This window comes from Trachymyrmex septentrionalis, unplaced genomic scaffold (genome assembly GCF_001594115.1).
Source record: "Trachymyrmex septentrionalis isolate Tsep2-gDNA-1 unplaced genomic scaffold, Tsep1.0 scaffold148, whole genome shotgun sequence".
NCBI lineage: Eukaryota > Metazoa > Arthropoda > Insecta > Hymenoptera > Formicidae > Trachymyrmex > Trachymyrmex septentrionalis.
This window is the reverse complement of record NW_017304631.1, coordinates 44,509-67,225: the sequence shown is the minus strand read 5'-3', so window position 1 is coordinate 67,225 and position 22,717 is coordinate 44,509. Positions and strand designations below refer to the sequence as shown.

General features: G+C 29.2%; 1 protein-coding gene across 4 annotated transcripts in view; it reads right to left on the bottom strand.

Moving 5' to 3' along the window:
• Positions 1 to 428: 428 nt before the first annotated feature.
• The window catches only part of LOC108745715 (diuretic hormone receptor-like), a 43,041-nt gene continuing 20,752 nt past the window's right edge, over positions 429 to 22,717 (bottom strand). For 2 of the 4 annotated variants that reach the window (XM_018482024.1, XM_018482023.1), the window contains exons 3-11: positions 9,736 to 9,922; positions 8,329 to 8,422; positions 6,951 to 7,044; positions 6,634 to 6,714; positions 6,390 to 6,478; positions 5,355 to 5,474; positions 3,581 to 3,766; positions 2,896 to 3,050; positions 429 to 897 (exon numbers count right to left, since the gene is read on the bottom strand). In XM_018482024.1, the coding sequence (XP_018337526.1) occupies positions 753 to 897; positions 2,896 to 3,050; positions 3,581 to 3,766; positions 5,355 to 5,474; positions 6,390 to 6,478; positions 6,634 to 6,714; positions 6,951 to 7,044; positions 8,329 to 8,422; positions 9,736 to 9,922 (1,151 nt within the window). In that variant the 3' untranslated portion in view covers positions 429 to 752. The remainder of the gene's footprint in view (positions 898 to 2,895; positions 3,051 to 3,580; positions 3,767 to 5,354; positions 5,475 to 6,389; positions 6,479 to 6,633; positions 6,715 to 6,950; positions 7,045 to 8,328; positions 8,423 to 9,735; positions 9,923 to 22,717) is intronic. The other 2 variants (XM_018482026.1, XM_018482027.1) reach the window with 2 other exon arrangements.

Here is a 22,717-nt window from a genome sequence, read left to right as displayed (position 1 = left end):
CACATATGTATATCTATTAATTGAGATTCTGAGTATGTTACAGTTTTTTCTGCAGTTATATTGAATTATTGAGTCAAAGATGAAAGAACGAAATCTTTTGTTTGTTTGCATTATACATAAAAATGAATTTATTTTTATACCGTAAATATTGTAAATAGTTTCTCTCAGTTTTTTTCTGCGTTAATAAATAAATAATGCGCAATACAATCTAGATAGATATCTAGGTTTTATATTATATATTTTCAAAAAAGATGGATCTTATGATAATTAATTAGACAATTAATTGATAATTATTGACTATTTCGTAGATTATTATACAAAGTGAAATTTTTTTTACATACTTTACGTAAATCAATATTGTCGATAACGATAAGTTACGACGTTGCACATATGAGCATCAAAGACGAAATATCTATATATAATTTCTCATTTGACATTATAATCCAACAAGACCGCAGTAAGATACTGCAATGATATATGTGAGTTGTCTAGTCTTGGCGAGATGTGAAAATATCGAGTAGGTGTGTCGAATATCGAGGATATTTCTTTCACCAAAATTAATTGTAGAATAATAGGGAATAGAATCTTGGGGAAAGCGTTGCAAATTGCAACAATTTTCATATATCATACAATGGTCCGCCATTCGCGTAAAGAACATAATCAATCGAGTGATGCATTCTGCGATATTGCTAATTGCAACAATGCGACGGGATTTATTCTACTATATTAAAATCTCTGTAGTGAATCTTATATCACTCGTTGAGAGCTTCCGAAATAACCCCTTTGGATTTATCGAGGTGGAATGTCGTGGTGGAATTCAGGCCTATCACTGTCGTAGTGGTAGTCTCACTTACTGTAGACTCCCGCTTTCGGTACGGATTCGATGGCTGGCACAATCTACGGTCGATGACGAAAGAAAAAAAGAATTAAAAAAGTGAGAATTCTTAATTTTAAAATAACAAAATTATAAAATTGCCAAAAAATATAAAGTGCTAAAAGCGCAGTAGAGTGAGTGATCAATTAATGAATCGATAAAAATTCGCAAAACTCATTTCACAAAACTAGAAACTTTTTGAAATTAGACTGCGACTTTGATGTTGATTACAATTTCGCGTTAAGAAAGATTAATAGTTCAGAGCCGGGACTAGAGTCAAACGAGGCACCTGTCTATAAAAATATTTAAAAATTTGAAGGTCTTATATAACAAATTTCTATATATTTTAATTCATTTGCTAATAATGAGTATGTATATCTGCCTTTGAGCGTTTGCTGTGTAAAAAAATTGTTTATACATGAATATGTATATAAATATGTATAAACATACATAAATATTCGTAAATATGTATAATTATGTATAATCAAAATATGTCCATAGATATTCTTACATCCCTCTTTCTTTTGTAAAATTACTTTTTAATATGATAGAAATAATAATAATATGAAAACATAAAAAAATAATTAAAAGGATAATTTTTTCGCATTGTTTGTTTTAGAAAAAAAAAACAAATTTTGAAAAATGTAGAAAAAATTGCTCATACACAATTATGCATAATTTTATATATAATTATACATAAGTAATTTTGTGATATTTCTTCAAAGTTGACTTTTTTTTAAATAAATAGTGTGAAAATTACACTTTTAATTATTTTTTATGTTTTCCCATTATTATTATTATTTCTACACTAAAAGGTAATTTTACAAAAGAAAGAGGGATGTATGAACATGTATGGACATATTTCATACATGATTATATGTTTATGAATATTTATATATGTTTATACATTAATATATTAATACATATTCATATATATTAATCATAATCCCATTTGATTGAATCAATTTATCCCTTGTTTGGATATGGATAAATACATCTTTTGTTTTGATTTGGGGAATAAAATAATTTGAAGCAAAATGTTTACTATAACATTTTACTAATTGTTTCTGATAATACAAGTAAAATGTTATAATAACTAAATTTTTCTTAGTGTAAATTAGTTTTTTTGCTACTTTTATGTGTAGACATTTTTTTAAGTTTTGAGAAAATATTTTTTAATACTTTAGAATTTTATGGCCTGTATCTAGAACGCGCTAATTACATGTTATATATAGTTTATATTATACGCACATTGTAGAATTTTAGAAAAGCACGCTTTTATTGATAAAAATGCGTTCTGAATCTGGCGATCCTCTATCTACTAGCGCTTACAATATAGCAGTGCTTAGCATTAGATGTAACTTTTCACGACTGTTTTCGTTTCTTCCATTACTAATCAAGATTCGATGGCCAAACCGCTGATTGCACGTGTGATATAGCAAAATTTTTTCTCCTTCTTATACTTTATTTAATTTACTAAAATAAATTTAACAATTAATTTGCAGTCATGCAACCGCATTTTAATGTTATATTTATTTTTGCTCTATCTCAAACGTTTTTTTTTTAACAGATCTTCCTCTGTTTTCATCATTGCGTTCTCTAAAAATTATCTAAAAAATTGGACGTGATGGAACATAAACGAAATAAATTTTGTGGATTTGGATTCAATTACTCAAAATATATGTATATAATAAGAAACAACTATACTCTAGTTTGAGTTTATTTAAACAAATTTGTTTGTGCAATGGTTTTGTACGGCAATTATTTATACAAATGTATACTTTTATTTGACTGTGACTTTAGTAAATGTATTTCGTTCGTTTGTAACATATACAAAGAGAGAAAGAGAGAGCGAGAGAGGGGGGGGAAGGGGAGGAGGGGAGAGAGCACACTTTTTTCTTTTGCCTTGCGGGTGCTGAAATATGTGTCTAGTCCCAGTTCTGATCAATCCTGTTATATTTTATGACTTATTATGTATATATGAAGATATTTTTAACATAAGGTACACGTAAAACGAGTACCTTATGCTCTCCGTTCTTGAACGAGGGGACCAATTGTTATAATACCTCCGACGGCTTTCAAGATTTCGCGTAGTGCTCCATCGTGCGAAATGATGCCTAACTGTATTCTGTACTTCAGTATTGAGAAAGCAGTAAAACAACGCCACGAAAAATCCCTGAAAAAAGGTAGAAATTACATTTATTACATTTATTTATTAGACTTACTATATTTATTATATTTATTTTTATTTTCGATTGCAAGATCATTTTTCGCCACGATAAAAAAATTTTGGATTGAATCAGTTCTCTCTAGAATTGAATGAGATTCTCCCTCATTTCTAGAGCGATCTCGAATTACGTCTGTTGCTAAAGTTGTATAAACCATTCTACCGTCCTGCTTCGTTTATCTTCATTTTCGTCCTATCGCTACATAGATTTTGGAAAATAAGCGAATTTATTGCTCAAACATTATCCTGGTATAATAATAAAATTATGATTAATTTATTTTAGAATAATGAGCTTATACATTATTGTGTCGTAAGAAAGTTGCAAACACGATAAAATTGTACCAGAGTTCTTGAAAATGTTCGAATGTAATTGATAAATTTGTTTAAATTTGTCAGATTTATATTTGTCAGATTTATATTACATTTGTTTAAATTTGATCGTTTACGTTTTTTCTTCATATTCTTTAAATAACTTTTACCTGCGAAGAAAGCAGAATTGCACGCGCATAAGAGAACGCATTGGCGACTTGGCCTTCAGTAGGTCCAGCTATGACTAACACATATGTCACTCCTAGAAGTGGTATCAACACCAAGAGAGCTTTACTGGCTTTTCGATATTGCTGCGTCTCCACGTTATTAGAAGACCAAAGCTTCGTTATCAGCACCTGCAGGGCATGCGACGTTATATGTATCTCAATTTAGGAGACCGACAATATAGTACTGGAATGTTATTCGAATAAATGTCTCTCTTCGTAAATTTATTTCAACAAGGCTTTTTTTATCGTTTACCCGACTAATTACTAAGATTATCCAGAAATTGTTTTATCTTGATATATAAGTTTTACGCCTGTGTATAAGATACGACTAAAAGTTCCATGTGCAGGAGAAGTATTATACAGGATACCCATTAATTGGACGGTCATTTTATTTCTCTTTAAAATCAAATCACAGATTGCGTTAAATTAAAACATTATTCATCGCGTATACGCTTTATTCGTTTACTGTCAACAAATATTTGTTGTAGTCAGAGTTGGAACTGGAGAGTGTGGCCAACAAATCACTTAATTGCCTCAGGTAAAAAATTTGATTGGACACAAAAATAGCAATATAAATTTCTATGTACACATACAATGTATATTTTAATTAATTCGCTGTACTAACGGTGACTATAATCATAGCGGCCATCGATCGCGCTTACTGTGTATTAATTAAATAAAAACGAAATAAGAATATAAATTTTATTAAAATGATCTAGGTGCACAGCAAGTTAACATAAAGTTATTTATGTTAAAATATCATCAAAGATGTCATTTTAATCTTAAAATGAGGACAAATAACGTTGCACCTTGTTACTTGATGTTTATTATGATATTGGAAAAAATCAAATGCGATGGGTATACTCTCTCCAAGTAAATAACTTCCCCAAGTATGCCTTAGAAGTTGTCAGTTTATTATAGAGCAAGTCAACAAAACATCTTTTCTCATAACATAAATCTGACAAACACTGATAAATATTATAACTATAACAATATAATTCGACAATATAAAAAACAGATAAAGTGCTTTTATATATTGTCGATAATATAAATATAAAATGTCTGTAATCTCAGCATTGTTTATAATTTTCATTTCGAATATAAAGAGTCCCATCTTAGATGAAATAGAATCGATATTCACATCGTCTAATTATCATAGGTAATTAAATCAATTGAATTGGTGGAAGTAGATATTTTTTACCACAATAGTATTTATTGAAATAGTGTTAACACAACAAAAATCGGAAATAAAGGTTAAGCTGGATCTTTGTTTATAAATCCGTGTGAATTTATATACTACATATCCAATCCTGCAAACTGCCGAATCTAATTTTCAGTCTTGAAACACAATTCTAACAGAACTAAAGCAGTAATATTACAAGTTAAATTGATAAGCAATTTAATAATATTGAGGTTTATAGGCCTCTTAGAAGATATTAATAATATGATTAAAAATAGTGTTAATCTTTTTTTATCACACTTGATATTGTAAGACATCATTTTTTACTAACGAAGCAAACGCTTAATAAGACTACTACTAAATAATAATTTAAATCTGTGTAAAAAAGAAGTGTAAACACGCGCGCGCGCATATGTGTATACATATAAAGTAGAGGAGTAATTAAAATGAATAAATTTTTAGTCTCTGAGAGAATGATCATAACGAAAAATATAAGTAGCCAGGTAATTCCAAGATTAATTCAAGCGATGTACTCACCCGCATAATCATGAAAAGGAATATCATGTTCACTGCTAGAACTGTTACAGCGGACGCTTGATAAAACCAATCATACGGATGAGGTGTCATCCAGGGGCAATGTCTCCAAAGTACCACTTCCTGCCAGCATCGAGATCATAATTATAAATTATAATGCATGATGTTGTAAGATCTACAAGTGTGTGTAATTATTATAAAGATAGAGGAGATAGGAAATTCGATTCTTTCATCATATATGGACACATTATGGACGTCTTAATATTTATACTCTCTCTCTCTCTCTCTCTCTCTCTCTCTCTCTCTTTCTCTATGTATAACATGTCTTAAAATATTTTATATAAATATATTTGCAAACTCTCAATTCTGCATATTATTATTCAGTATCTTTGTAACTAAATTTTAAATTGTAAATCTATTTAAGTAAAATTTGCTTAAAATTATAAACAAAAGTTATTATAATACAAGTACAAGAGTACTGTACAAGAGTTATTACTGTACTACTGCAGAATTCTGTTATAGTTTCAAGAAGCTTTTTATTCATAATATACACATATTTGATTTCAAAAGAGTGATGACAAATTTAACAAAGTTTTCAGTAAGTCAAAGTTATTGATTAATCTTTCAATCCTTGTTATACATTGCATTATTGGGTATGGTTCAATGGAAAGTTTTTTTACGGACGAATAATGAAAAATTAGACTTGTTGAAACGTATTTGTTCGGATCGAACGTTCGGTGCAGATGTACCTGTACATATGTCGATATAATATAAAACCATCTTATATTTTCCGTATGTTATTCCTGTCTTTCCCTTGCATGTTTTATCCTTGTCAAGTATAAGTCATTTGGATACAGCATTAACAGGCAAATGTGACTAAAATTTTGCTTGATATTTTACATATTTTCGACGCTGTCTGATCAGCCTGTTACACGTCGCTATTAGGAAATGAAAGATTTTTCGCGCAGATAGACGGAAATTTGCTGTCAAATACGTATTCAGGTAACGTCAGAGAGACGTTCTCATTTAAATTCATACCTGGTTAGGTTGATTCATGATGTGGTTCATGATTTTCTGATCCAGCGACTTGGCGATTCCCCACATGGCTATCACAAGCACCGGGATACCTGGATTTATTTATCTATTAGTTCAATTATTTATTTGTTTAATTATCATTGTGTTAAAACATAATAAATATAAAATTTTTAAAACATAATGCTGTTATGTGGACGATCCGAAAACTTTTTCTTTTTCGCGATTTTAGACTCATTAGTTCACTCACCCCAGCCAATCACTAAGCAGAGTCTGAGTTTGATATTGTCACCAGTGAATGTTTTCACGACTAACAAGTACAAATATAGACCTATAAACACGAAACAGTAAGGATAAACGCGTAATAATATTTGGAGCACACTTAAATTAAATATTCTTTAGCACTCGTGTGAGGATATTTTTCTAAATTATTAGTTTTAAATTTTTGAGTAATACAAGCGACGCTCTTATGCTCTCGATATTTCCTCTCTCATACTAGTTCAGAGAAACAATATTGTGTACTTTGTAAAAGGTAAATACAACATGTCTGTCATATTTCTAACTCACCTTCGATGAACATCCAGAAAAAATTTGTCAAATGAAAGTAATGAAGAAGCGAGAATAATATCACGCAAGTCGGTATATCCGTTTGCATGGATACCTGGAAATGATATAAAACTGAGTTAATAAGAGGAACATTCATTATCAGACAGATGATACTAATCTAAATATTATTCCGAGATTATGTGCATCCATTTTTTGCCAATTTTTGTCTAACAATCGAATAATTTTCCAGAACTTATGAAGAAGATTTATAACATAAAAATTAAAATGCATTACAAAATGCAACTTTTAATTGCATGGAATTTGGAAGGGTGCAGTCGATGGGAATTTCTACGATATTCAGGGACACACCCAACCATCAATTGATCTGATATAGATGAGAACCTTTAGCATTCTGCTCATTTGATTTCTACGTTAAGCTAATTAATAAAGAGTAATATGTTATTGCTACCTTTCCATTCCCCCTTTCTCTCTCTCTCTCTCTCTCTCTCTCTCTCTCTCTCTCTCTCTCTTCATTTCTTCCTCTTTCTCTTTTCGCGTTTAATGTTGAAAAGTACACTGATTTACATTATATTATATAGATGCACAAAATGTGAAAAATTAGTTGTTAATAACATAGCGAATATTAGTATCACACATGGCGGAATTATTAAAAAGTTTTCGAATCAATTTTATATCTATTATCTTATCACTAATGAAGATAACAATTCGTGTGTTATATAACAATATAAAAATAAATAATTCTTTTTACTTATTAATAATTAAGAATGCATAAATTTATATATTCTTCTTTACATTTCTTTCCTTTTATGTCATTTTTTTTTCTCTTACTCTTTATAGTGAACTAATTTAAGCAGTCAAAGCACAATGGAATTAATATTATAATTCAATATGACGAACTGGAAGCAACGCTTCATTAAATTTAAAATAACTTTACGGTGTCTAATACATTAAAATTGTTAATAATAAAGAATAAAAGAAGAAAAGGAATTTTTTAATCAAACGCGACACATTATTAGACATTTGATTATTTGCAATTCAAAATCGTAAAAAGCATTTTAATTATTATTTAACTAATATTTTGTTACAAATAAAGATAAAGATTTGTGATTTAAAATAATTGTAATATTTTTAACAATGAAATGCCGTTAGTAACGTAATAAAATATGTATTCACAATGTTAATTAAATTCTTCGGGTTTAAATAAGTTATTGATTATTATTCAACTTTAATATATAAAATGTTTATAAACGTAACGATGTCGTAAAATACACACACACACACATACACACACACGCGCGCGCGCGCGCACATATATTTAACGGCGTAAAATTAAGAATAACATTTAAATAAAAGTGAGATTTTTATATACATGCATTACCTGCATTGCAGTAGTTAAAATCCACGTCAAATCAGCCAGGATATAAGTAAACATTAGATTCGTGTGTATGTTGTTCCTGAGACACCGTAATTCTCTATAGGAAAGATACATGAGGCAATAAGTCTTGAGGAACTCTGGAATATATTCGTACTATAAATTTAATTTAGGGTGCTTTTTCCGTTTGGTAACACAAGTCGACACAAGTATTGTTCTATCTTTGTTACTCACGCTCACTGAAGAAAGATAAAATGATACTTGTGCCGACTTATTATCAAATAGAAAGCACTCGTAGATTAGTATGTAATGCTTGGAGCGATCACAATTATGAAACAAATAGAAACGACTAACAATAAGCAAAATTTAATGCATGGAATTTCAAAGGTGCGTTCGGGGAGATTAGTGTCATTCTATCCCTGTTTTACGATTAATAAAATAACGAAAAGAGAATAATATATAATAAATATGTATAATGTTAATAACGGGTTTCTCGAATGTCTTTCAAGTGTCCGCGCCGTACACTTTCTCGTTTTATACTGTTTCGACTGTTTACTCCGAGGCCTTGCATGCTGATATAGGTATTGTAAACGATGAGAGTGCGGCAAATTGAAAATCTACATTAGAAATGTAGAGAATAATAATGTGAGAATATCTGATGGTGTCTAATATTAGGAAAATTCTTTTGTTTAACATCTGTAATTCTCTCTCTCTCTCTCTCTCTCTCTCTCTCTCCCTCCCTCCTTCTCTCCCTCCCTTCCTCTCTTTCTCGTAACTTATGTGTAGAATATAAACTTGATATCGTTACATTATTATTTAAAGTAAGTTTATAACTATAAAAAACAGATTGTAATATTGTAAAAGATCAACAATTAAAGGTAAGTTTCCTTAAAATAATGTCAAAATTATCAAAAGGTCAAAATGCAAGAATGCTATTTATTTTGTTGTGAGAGAGTGCCTTTTTATGACAATCGGAATTTCGGAAAACGAAATCTCGAAAAAGTAATACAACCAATTAGAATCCCCTTATACAACTAATTTATCCCCCATAGCAAAAAAATGTCACAATTATATCACAGCAATAATAGTTATATTATAGTGATGTGCGAATGTGTCCTCTTTATTATAAATGTGAGGTCACAGCAATGTCATGGTGATGTGCAAATGTCTTTGTATGTGTTATTTTGTTATGACAATCTTACATAGTAACATCATATTTTCTTCCTGACTATGGTGACGTGTAAATGTGATCCTTTGCTATGGAGGTTAAATAATTCAGTTTAGCGCGTTTATATAATCTGATTGGTCGTATTGCTTTTTCGAAATTCTGACTAGGGACGCTCTCTGATTCTTTTCGAAAAAAGTAATGTAACATAAACAGAAAGAATTTCAGATTGCGTATTCTTAACTCACTTGTAATAGATGAATATGCAGACCGCCATTATTAGAGTGAATAAAGAAAGACTGTAGCCGATGAAATATAGTGTAGTCGTGATTTCTATACCGGCCTCGATGGTTGGTAACCGCACGTCGCGACACATAGAATAATTGGAGTAATTGTCCCAGGTTCCATTCGGCCAACACCAGCGACTGGCATTTTCTAGAAACAACATACAATAGATCGTAGTTAACATGCCGTAACTATTTCCGTTACTTCGAGCGTTGCCGCGAAGGAAACTATTAATCTTTAAGTTATAATTATATGAATAAAATTATATGAATAAAACAAGAGAGGAATATCTATTGTATATGTATATATAATATTATAATTGTGTATGCAGATATGTATGTAATAGCTACCAATAAGTATACATGTATTTATATAGAAATATAAAAGATACGTATATGCATTTTACAAAATTAATCGCTTAATTATAAAGTAATAAAAGTCAACGTCAGATTTGCGCGACATTAGATGTAACAATTAATATGTCTAATTGGTAAAATGTAAAATGTAAAAATGTCAATGTTTGAGAGTGAAATTGAGTAATCTTATACAAACATTGTATATCGGAAACTAATATTTTCTGTTCTCTGCGAACCGTTTGCGCGACAATGTTTTTCAATGGACTCGACTCAACGCATTGAGTCTGCTATATAAATACAAATATTCGGATACGTTATACGCGTTTGAGTGATCCGAGAGATGATTTTCAACATATATGGCCATTTTTCATGATGTCTTGCAGTGGCATTAAATGTGCCGTGGATATCACCTGTATTGCGTTATTCACAACTACATGGAAAAACGTTGGATGAAATCGATACACAGAAAAAGAGGTCTTTAAAACGACTGGCAATATTATAGTAGCGACAGTAGCAACCATGCATCAACGCAGCACCATTAACATATCACTTTTATAGCTTTCTTCTATCGGCTAATCTATCGGCAACGATATAAATCACTATACGCAACAATGACGTTTGTCGAATATTCATCGACAAGTTGTCAAATTGATAAATTGGCTATAATGAAAGCTTTATAAAATAACTATATATGTATATACATCGTCTCTTTAATATTACGCAGAATACAATTACAATTGCAGAATTAATTTAGATAGATCTAGTAACGACAGCTTAGAGTTAGCCCGAATTCTCATGCAAATGCCGGTGTTTTGACATCGAGCGCTGATTGATGAAAAATGAATGATGGAGGTAAATTTTACCTCAGTAACTGATTTTTATAACTAAATAGTTCTCTCGTCATTCCCTTCTTAATAGTATTTAGATTGACGGTAATAAACAAAATTGATTAAAAATAATTCAATTTCAAAAATTGTTCATCAATAAAATTAATTTGTTTATTTATTTGCAAAATTTTTGTTCCCTAAAAATAAATTTGCTTATTGATTAAGCAAAGTCGGAGTAAAATCTAAATGATGTAAGGATTAAATTTGATAAAATTTCGATTCAAACTGCAACTTGTCAAAGTGATATTGCGTTAATTATAGTATAATCGTCATTCGTCATTATCAAAGCAGGTCGGCGATGAACAACTTCTTGCTTCAAAATAATGATCGACTACTCGGCGTAATGACGTTTTGTTGCGGCAAGTTTGCAACAAAACTTGTTAGCGCACCTCTATTTATCACGTAAGGCTCAAACAATAATGGGTGGCGCGAGAATCATGGAGTGCGTCATAGAAGTTTCGTAATTATTCTTGGAAATTAACGATATGCACTTTATCAGAAAAGTTCTTCTAATGCAAAGTATTAATTCGCAACAAGAGAATTCTGTCACAGTTTTAAATCAGTATAACAATATTAATTCCACCCATATGTGTGTATTACGTGTTCACTGTGATTATAAAAAAATTGTTCTATTAATAAATATATCTTCCAAAAAATAATGTTTTAAATAAACGTATATAAGATATAGAGATATATATGTATAAGAGGAAAAAAGCTGAGAAAAAAAATGATTCAATTTTCCAAAAATTTTTTAACGCTTTTGCTATGTTTTGCGATAAATCGATGTAGTCTTGAATGCTACGAGCTTTTACGGAAGAGAAAAATATCAATCCAAATTTTCTCGACGTGCTTTATTTATTGGAATTTGCATTGTGATAAAAATAATTATCAAAATATTATTTCAATTTGTGAACACGTACATTATTGCCGAATTTCAAGGTCCCACACAGTCTCGCATTGCACTCGTATTGTATTTTTGGCGCCTTGCATCACAAGAGCGCCAAGAGAGTAAACTTTAATGATAGCCTGGTTTAATGAAAAGGAAAATTAATAACATTTTATTTCCTAATATATAGATTATAGATATTAGCGATTAAATATATGTATATGTATATATAAGCGATATATATATATATATATATATATACAATATTTATATAATATGTAGACACACTCAGCTATTACCTCCTGCTCAATTTTTTATTTATTTTAATCAATTAGTTATATTAACAGTGTTCATGTGTATCATTTATTAAAAACTTAAAAAAAAAAGTGTAGAAATTTTATAATATGCATTGATTGCAAATACACACTTGATAAATTGCACTAGAATAAGTAAATCCAACGTAATAATTAGTCGTTGTACCGGTAACGATTGCAATCATGCGCATGGTTAGTTCCCTAAGGATATAACAGCAACCGAGAAACTCTCTGTTATGAATAATAACTGTAATTGTTTTGCAGTAATTGAATATGCTTATTATATATTAGGTAAAATATAGTGAAAATATTTATTTGTACATTCGAATTGCATGTATATAATAAATGTTTATTTCTCAGAAAAAAGGAAGATGATACATTCTTAAATATTATTCTTAATGTGTACAAGGTATAGAAGCACGTGAGCAAATATTTATTTAAATTGCATTTATTTATTCAACAATGATATTTAACACATATATGAACAAGTAAATAATAATTATATCTATAAATATATTTGCGAATAACACTTATCGCATTAAAAAATTTTGTATGTTTACTAAATATTGATTAAAAGTAGTAAAATTTGTAATTGTAGATAAAGATTACGAATTGTAATCCTCTTTTCATTTGTTCGTTAATAATATAATTACAAATATTTTGCGAATATTTTCCATCAACGATAAAATGCGTACCGATATAAGCACTCGAGAAGATTGTTATTTTTAAATGGCTCGCCTTCTCTTGGCTTGTACCCTTCTTAATTTCCCAGGAGCACATGCCAACCTACTCTTCATTTAATCGCCATCATCTATTCTAACGTTTCCATACGCATCGTCACTGAGATAACCTGTGGGAGATGCTTACCAAGTGTTGACAAATTCGATAATCAATAAAAACGCGCATGAATATACAATTGGAGCAGATGCTTTTGCTTGTATTTATCGAAGTAGCAATCGCTTCGAAAAACACCGAGTATCCTGCAATCAATCTTGTTATACATATATATAAGTCACGCGAAAAAATTACTCTTGTGCAAAAACTAAATAAAAATACACACACACACACGCGCGCGCGCGCGCACACACACACGCACGCACGCACGCGCGCGTGTGTGTGTGTGTGTGTGTGTGTGTGCATCTAAATATAGGTTTTGGATATATACATATAGTCTAATGTCACATACTTTAGAAAAAATATTTTGTATAATAGCGTACATCTACGAGTGCATGCGTATATGTGTGTGTTAGTACAATTACATTATATATTATTCTATTATTCTTTTACAAATTAATAATTATTAATATAAATATGCAACTTGATATCTCTTATTCTTAATATTCTATATTTTATCATATTGATTTACAGCAAGAAATTATTGAAGTTTAACATAGCGAAAAGAAAAAATTATTTTCTATTGTGTAAAATCGTTTTTCTCTTGGAAAAATAACTTTATCTTATATTATTGGATTTATTGTTGCATGAGAAAAAAACCTCTTATGCATCTCTTTCTTAGAGAGAAAAATCTGAACTACAAAATATTTTGCATAATTTTAAATTTCCAAGGATTCAAAATTATTGTGCAATGAGTAAAGTACATTACGAAAATAATATATGTATAGAGAATACAATATACAATATTATACCTACTTAACTTATTTACATATTAGATTAAATATTTTTAGCTTTTTCGGAAAAATTTCATCAATAGAACATCGAATTATCAATCAGAGCGATAATAATACTGGACTTACTGGAATGAAATGTCATATAAATGAGATTCTCGCATAGTTCTCCACTAGATGTGTCATTAGCCAAGTCTGCGATTTAATTACAAGTTCATTAATAGCACGCGCGCGCTTACGCCACAGATTGGCATCCGCTCAGCACTTTCTCACTTCTCATGTTCGCCTCGCTAACAAATATCGACGTGTTCCTTTCAGACTATACTTCTGTGGTAATGCGACGCTCTGACGACGTTGAAATTCGATTAAATGTCTGTCACTCCGACTTTTAATTAACGATTTATCCCGTCTCTTTTACGCCTTTTTCAATCTTCGATTTTAACCTGTATTTCACCTGTAAAAATTGAAGTATCTCGTGTAGATACTTGGCGAAAGTGTGTGATGTGATGGAACACATACTAATAATCCCTAAATTTAAAACGAAATAGACGAAATCATATTCTTCAAATAATTTCAAGTAAATTTCGTTATCAATTTATCTATATTACTTTATATAATATTATATGTGTCGAGAGTTGAGAAGCGGCAATTTAAAAAATAATCTTTTTTCACATTTTTTTTAACCAAATAAAGGCTAAAAAAATAAAGGCCAAATAAATGTATTTTCTACAAAGTAAATTAGTCTACAAAATAATTGTTCAAAAGAATGTATCGTATATTGTAATTTGCGAGTCATTCTAATACCTTTTCTTGGAAGAATTCGTGATAATAACTGCGAAATAATATCTAAACAACATATAGTATGTGAGAAACAGCTTCTGCGAGAGAAACAAAAAATCACACTAAATATTTGAAAAGATAATTTCAAAAGGTAATGTGAGATAAGTAAATGTCCGCATTTTTTTACAGAAATAAATTATAAATTAATTTTAAATTAATTAAAATAAAAAAGAATAGTAAAGCAGAGTTGGTGTCTTTAACTTGTCTTTAAACTTCAATTGAAAAACTTCTATCGAAAATATCAGATTCCTTTACAATTTTATCTCATTAATATTAAATATAAGCAACATTGTAATTTTAGAGGCCAAATAATATGAAAAGTTTTCATGACTTTTATGAAAAAAATCATTTCTGTAGAGCAGAGTTGATGTCTTTAACTTGTCTCTAAACTTCAATTAAAAAACTTCTATTGAAAATATCAGATTTCTTTACAATTTTATCTCATCAATATTAAGTATAAGCAACATTGTAATTTTAGAGGCCAAATAATATGAAAAGTTTTCATGACTTTTATGAAAAAAATCATTTCTGTAGAGCAGAGTTGATGTCTTTAACTTGTCTCTAAACTTCAATTAAAAAACTTCTATTGAAAATATCAGATTTCTTTACAATTTTATCTCATCAATATTAAGTATAAGCAACATTGTAATTTTAGAGGCCAAATAATATGAAAAGTTTTCATGACTTTTACAAAAGAAATCTTGCTTACATTATTAATTTATTCTCTCTCTCTCTCTCTCTCTCTCTCTCTCTCTCTCTCTCTCTCTCTTTCTACTTTAGGATAATTAATCAAAATGAATAAGCTCGTTTGCCTTTCGCATTAAATGATTCATTCATCACTGGAAAATGCAATGCGGTGGAAGCAGTTGCTCACGAATAATACTCTTCACATACATCCTCGCGTCACTCTCCTATCCTGTGTGTGTTTATTTGTCTTTCTCTCCCATCTCCCAACTCGAATGAGTGAAATGAATATTTGCGTCCGAGCTCTGTTGCTAGTACTTTACATACTCTGGAGCATTGTCCTTTTTCTTTCTCTTTTTTTTCTACATCGGATGATCGTAATAAGAAAGCTATCCACTTTGCGCCACGTGTGTTACCGTATAAATCTGCATTGTCGATGTTAATAAGTTTTTGTAAACAAATCTTACATCAAGTACTGAGAATTACACATGCATTTACGCATAGTGTTATGTGAGAATAGCTAGAGTGATGAGCAAGAAACAAATTTTTCCGACAATTTTTCTTCAAATTTTTCAAACTACTACTTTTCTAAATGCGGTTAAAGTGAAAAATATTTTCATCGTTGATAATATTCAAAAATCTTATAAAAATTATATTTTACAAGTTTCTATTCCGATTGTAATGACACTCTGGAAACTAGATCTAACTGAATCATTTCTCCGGATTCATTTTTAAGTTTGACATGCGCGAATACTTAAGCGTCGATATAAACATCATTATCGGAACGTTAACGTATACTCGTAGAGCGATCCCTCCTCTCACAATCTGTATATATCGATACTTAACTAACTATCGATAATAGAGTTAAACCTGATAGTAACGCATCGATTTTCACTGCCACGCCGCTCTCTACATTCGCAAATGTTCGCAAATGTCGCAGAAATTTTTGATACGCACGTGCCATACTCTGTACTTCTATGCTGTGTGTGCGTGCGTGCGGGCGGGCGGGTGTGTGCGTATCATTATTACATCGCAATAAACATTCTCCCTAAGCAAGATTGAACCACTTTGCAAGCAATTAAAAATAAGTAATAGATAAGGAATAAAATTTGTTGTGTGTATTAAGGATGTATTCAGAGAGATATTATTCAAAGTGAGTTGACAAATATAAAAAAACATTATAAAAGATATCAACAATTAAAGACAAATTTTCTTAAAATAGTGTTCAAATTGTTGGAAGGCCAAAATGCAAGAATGCTGTTTATTTTGTTGCCTGAGAATGCCTCAATTCCCATGACAACTGGAATTTCGGCAAACGGAATGTCGAAAAAGTCATACGACATACCAATCAGAATTATTTAAGGATGTATCTGTTATCACTTTTACAAATGTGTTAATATTTTTATTTTAAATAAACTATGTATACGAGTATATAAAAGTTTATAACATTTTGTCTATATTAAATAACACATTCTTATAGTTTAGATATATATTTGTTATTATTTTTATTGTTATAAACTAAAATTTTAAAAAGGATAATAAAAATCTAAATTTTTTAAAAAAAGTACTTCAAGTATTTAAAATAACATATGCAAAGTTTCATTGCGATTCATTGATTACAGTTACAAAAATTTAGAACAAATAAATATTTTGACTATATACTGGACAACTAGTCTATGCATTGCAATGTAACTTTACATAAATAATCTTGAATATATTAAGTACTTATACTAAAAAATTAAAATTTTTATTATAATACATTTTCATACATTTCTATCAAAAAATAAATTAAAGAAATACTATTACTTATTAAAATAACTTATGATCCAGATAGTAAACCGTTAAAAAAAATTTGTTGTATTACTTTTATATAAATGCAATTTAGAATAATTTGTAATTTTTCTCATAACAGTTATTTTTTATAATTAATATTATTTTGAAATATGTATAAAACATTCCGAGTTGATTCGCAAATAAGATATAAACTCTTATTTGAAGAAAGCTTTGTTTTGCAAGTAAATATTGTATTTATGTAAAAATTATAGATATAATAAAGTGACTAGATCCAATATATTTGTACTCGTATTTAAAACGCCTTATTCGCTATTTAGGTAATTCTACTATTCTAATTCAATAGATAGATAGTAGTATGTAGTAGTTTGTATACGTTATTTGTCTAACTCGATTGCATCAATCATTTATTGCTCAATTTGTTCATTCTGTTGCGAGAGGTTACTAAACTAAGATGCAGAATGTCATAGTCGTGATGTAACATTTCATAGGCAAGTTATTGTTTACTATAAAATTGTTTCCTATACTAAAGATGGTTATTAATTTTAGTAGTTAAAATTATTGTAGTTCTGTATTTATACATTACAACATTATATAATTTAATTTATATTTTTGTCACAACGTTTCGTTTATAATAAAAGAAACTTTTTGTAATTAAGAATCTATGGTCAACTTAAGCATATTGAGCACATACATCAATTGTAATATTTTTTGATACTTTTGTTATACCAAATCAAATTCTAATGAATAAATGTAACATAACATAATGTAATGTAATGTAACGTAACGTAGCGTAATGTAATGCCTATTCTCAATAGCTATAAGTGTAGTTGTAAGTGGTTGTAATTGTAAGAATTGATTAATCAAACCGAATATGAGAAGAATATTTGATTATAATGATCAATTCTTACAAATATACTTACGATTATTGTAGAAACAGGTACAACGTAACATAACGTAATGTAACGTAACATAACAATTTCAAATTCTTTTGATTTAAAAATTACTATAGCTTCATTTTGATATCAAAACTGTTATCTTCAAATGATATCAAGAGCTATTAGCAGATGGTTTGGGACACTCTATATTTTAATCATACAATACTTATCATACAAATCTTATGCATAATCGTGTGTAACATTTGAGTTTATCATTGTCTTCTAAAATGAATAGTATTTACTATTTATTTTATTTATCTATTTGTATAAATTGTACAAAATATTATCTTCGATCTTATAGCAAATGGGATCTGCAAAACAATCATCCCATGTTCGACGGCTATTTTACTGATTGAATAATAAATATTCATAAAAGGTGCGTTGCATTCATTACCACGCCCATTGTCGATGTAACTTGTCGGTCATGCAATCGTAAATATCATCTATTCGCCTCGAAAGCGATCAATCATCCAAAAAAAGAACTGTAATGAACGGTTAATCTACAAATTGTAAGTGAAACTAATAATCACAAAAAAGAATTGATGATGTGTCTGGAAATAGATCCTATCTTTTGCAAATCGTCGCACATTTTCTGCACGTTGAATACCAAGTTTGAATTAATCTACTTTGAATAAAATTATTGTTATACGCAATAAATTAACATTTGTATAGTGTATTAATTATAAATAGTAGTTAAAATTAGTAATAATGGTAGTAATAATAGTAATAGTTATAAAAGCAAATAGTGTATGTATAAAATTGGTAATCAATAAATAATACATATCGCAAATATATAAAGGTAATAGCAAAGCACTCTACATGTAAATAATCAAACGTTAAAATTTGATGTTTTTATTCATTATTTTTACTGAAGAATTCAAAATAAAAATAATAATCAAGAAACATACGCTGAGGTAATTATTTATTTGTTTACAAGTTATTATGCATTATCAAAGATTCTCGTTTTTTATGTCATCGCCTTTAGATGCGTTTACAAAGGCGCGTACGTATTTTCATAAATAAATAGTTGAAATTACATTATAATAGTTGATATTACAGATACGCATATTTATTACAACAGTTTGTATATAATATATCATTATTCAATATTTATAAAGTAATCCTTTTCTCATCTTCATCAAATACACACACACACACACACACAAATCAAACATATATAATACAATACCTATATTAATCTTTTATGCTAATATCAATCAAAGAATTAATTCATGTAATTATCTAAATTAACTAAATTTTGTATGACACGTATAAAATTCAGTTAATTTAGATAATTGCAAACGTAAACAGTGACATCCTCGTCCAAACATAAACTGTTTACTGATATTTATTGCCTACTACATCATTTATCGAAAGTAATATTTCTTCGAGATTCAATATTTCAGACACCTTGTAAATGATAGGGAGATCATCGATACCTGACGAGTTTACTTAATATTTTTTAATGATTTCCGTGAAACTTTCATTTTCAAGTTCAAACACACTTTTTTCGAGATATGTCATCGGCAATCTGGGAACGTATATATTCTAAAAAATGTCGGTGTGGATTTAACACCCCTAGTGTGGATTTAACACCAACACATGCGTATAATTCTCACCATGTTGATGTTAATTTAACACCAACACAGTGAGAATTATATAGACACCGCATGGCGTCAAGTTCACACCGCTATTTTTTAGACTTCTCATCGAATAAGGAAACAAATATTGTAATTAATACAAGAATCTTACTGAACCGTGCATTCGAAAATTCAACAAAAAGGAATAAAAGTAATGGCCTTAACGGTCGTAGCTATAGATCTTTAATGCTTCAGTCTAAATTATTATATACTATATATGTATGTACATGCATATATACCATATTTGTTCATTCAAACTACACGTCGAATTGCTTTTTCGAACTTATATAAACGCAATTAAACTACTATATATCACGAATTAAATTAACAAGCTATTTTAATAATTTGATGTTCAATCAGGCATCCTATTAAAAAGATGTTAATATGCTGAAAAACTTTAAATAAATCTTGTAATATTTGAATTTTTCTCATTATTCTGAAGCAATACGTCTTTGAAAGCTGGCAATACTTTCTTTTTATAAAAACAACGATAGTGCTTAGGGTCCGACTGAAATTTCGATTTCAGTTTGATTTCGATTTTGACCGAAATTAGGAGAAAATTTCGGTGGATAACCCTAACCCTAACAAGTTGCAAGGCGTCGATGAGCATTCAAACAACAACTGTTCAATTTTAATTATTGAACTCGTTGATTATGTTTAATTGTAAGACAATTTGAGCACAAACTTTGATGTGATTCCAATAATAACTGTGATTTGATTTCTTTAAAAGTTGAGGATGCTATATTATTATATTGTTACTTAAGTATTTTAATAAAATCTTATTTTTTAAAGAGAGTACATAAATTTGTCATATAATTTCTGAAAATTACAGTCTCTATAAAATTAATCCAAAAATATCGATTTCGACTCCGGCCGAAAAAATGTGTCCGTTAGCTTCTCTCTCTCTCTCTCTCTCTCTCCCCCCCCCTCCCTCTCCCCCCTCTCTCTCCCTCTCTCTGTCTCTCTTTTAGTAAGACTTATCTATAAAGTTTCGGTTTCATTTTCGATCGAAATTGAATGATAACCAAATATTCGTTTTCGGTTTCGGTCGGAAGTGAAAATGTGATTTCAGTCGAACTCTAATAGTGCTTTAACAATATACAGATTAAATAAATAAGAATCAAATATTCTAGGGATATATTCCTATCGGTCAAATATTAACAAAAATTTATGTGTACAGAATTTAGAAGCGCTTAATTTTTTAACTAAAAGGAATTTTATTATTAAACAGTATCAAACAATTAATGAAACAAGTAATAAATATTTAAATATTTTAGAATATTAAGCAGTAGAAATTCTTAATTTTGAAATTATTAAAGGGGGGGGGGGTAATACTTTTGAGGTTTTCACCTTTTGAGTGTCTTTTTTTTCAGAGATACTAAAGGATTTACGGATTATCGCTGTGATCCATTGCTAATGTTAATGTTTCTGAATCTTGCCGTTCACTTTTTCGCCCCGACGAAATGAACGGCAAGGTTCATAAAATGTTGGCATTAGCAATGGATCACGACACGGTTATAATTCGTAAAGCTTTTGTTAATAATATCTTTGAATTATTAAAGGTTTTCCAATTTTTTTCTTTATAGTTGACAATAATAATATACTTATGTATACATGTAGCGTAAAATTAAAAGTTATGACACTAGATTATTTAGAGCACGTTGAATTTTTGTAATAAAATATTTAAACGGTCATTGAAAACAAATGTTCAAATATTTAAACGGTCAAAAATGTTTACAGGTTTATTATTTTTTCCATTACTGTTTGATATTCTTAAACAATAAATTCTTCCAATTTCAAAGACTAAGCGTTTCTTAATGTCTTCTATGTCTGCATGTCCATATAAACTTTTTTTAATGTTTCATAATAAAAATACACAGAATATTTGACACTTATTTATTTACACTCTGTAGATTTTATGATATACTTCAACGAAAGCAACAAACAATAAAATTATCGCAGGATAATAATAATGAGCTGATTGTTGATAATTTTTTAGTAATTTATGTTATTTTATGAGAAAATATTGTAATGCTAGCTATACATATACACGGAGAAAATTTTATATTTAAAATTACTATAATATTGTAGAAGCTGCGCACTATCGTGACAATTATAAGTATTAATAATTTAAATGTTACAGCTATTTTTTTTTAAATAATAATGCAACGTAATTTTTACACTTTTTTATAGTAAAAATGTTTTATTACAAAATCAAAACTTGTTGAATAAAAGTTAATATTGTAAAGATAAATAAAAAATATATACCTAGCAAATTTTGCTTGCGTACCATAGTAAAAATTAACTGTTTTTATGTTAGAATATGGCTTAAGCACTGCTTTTGACAAAAATTACTTTATTTATATAATAAAAATTAATATTACCATAGTAAAAGTTATATCGGAATCATGTTGTGATGATCCATCGAAAGTATAAGATATAGTAAAGTGTAATTTAAAATTGTATTAAAACTTAATATAAAATTTTTTCCGTGTAGTACTTCCGGTACTATACAATCATTATAAATAGAACGTAATTGTATTTATTCGTATGTTGCTCTTTTTGTTAAAAAATATCTATTGTAATGACAATTTATTTGGCTACCATTACAGAATATAATTATTAATATGTATCTGTATCGTCAGACAATTGTATATATTACGAAAACGATCTTCGCACATACTTTCACGCGCTAACTAAAAAGTATAATACACGAATAATATTTCCAAGCTTTTTCATGTGTGATTCGATTCCTGGTGCAAATTGCCTGACGGAAGTAAAAGGCCATGTCAGCAGATAGATATAGTAAAGCACGCGTTACGGGCCTATATCGATATACTTGTATCGAATCATTCGTGAACGAATGCTTTTCTCCGTTTATATTGAGTTCCGATGTAAAATGACAAAGAAAAAAATGTCCTTTCATCGTCTCCCTCGTTTATTCAAGTTTTGTAACTGTAATATATTATACATACATACACGCA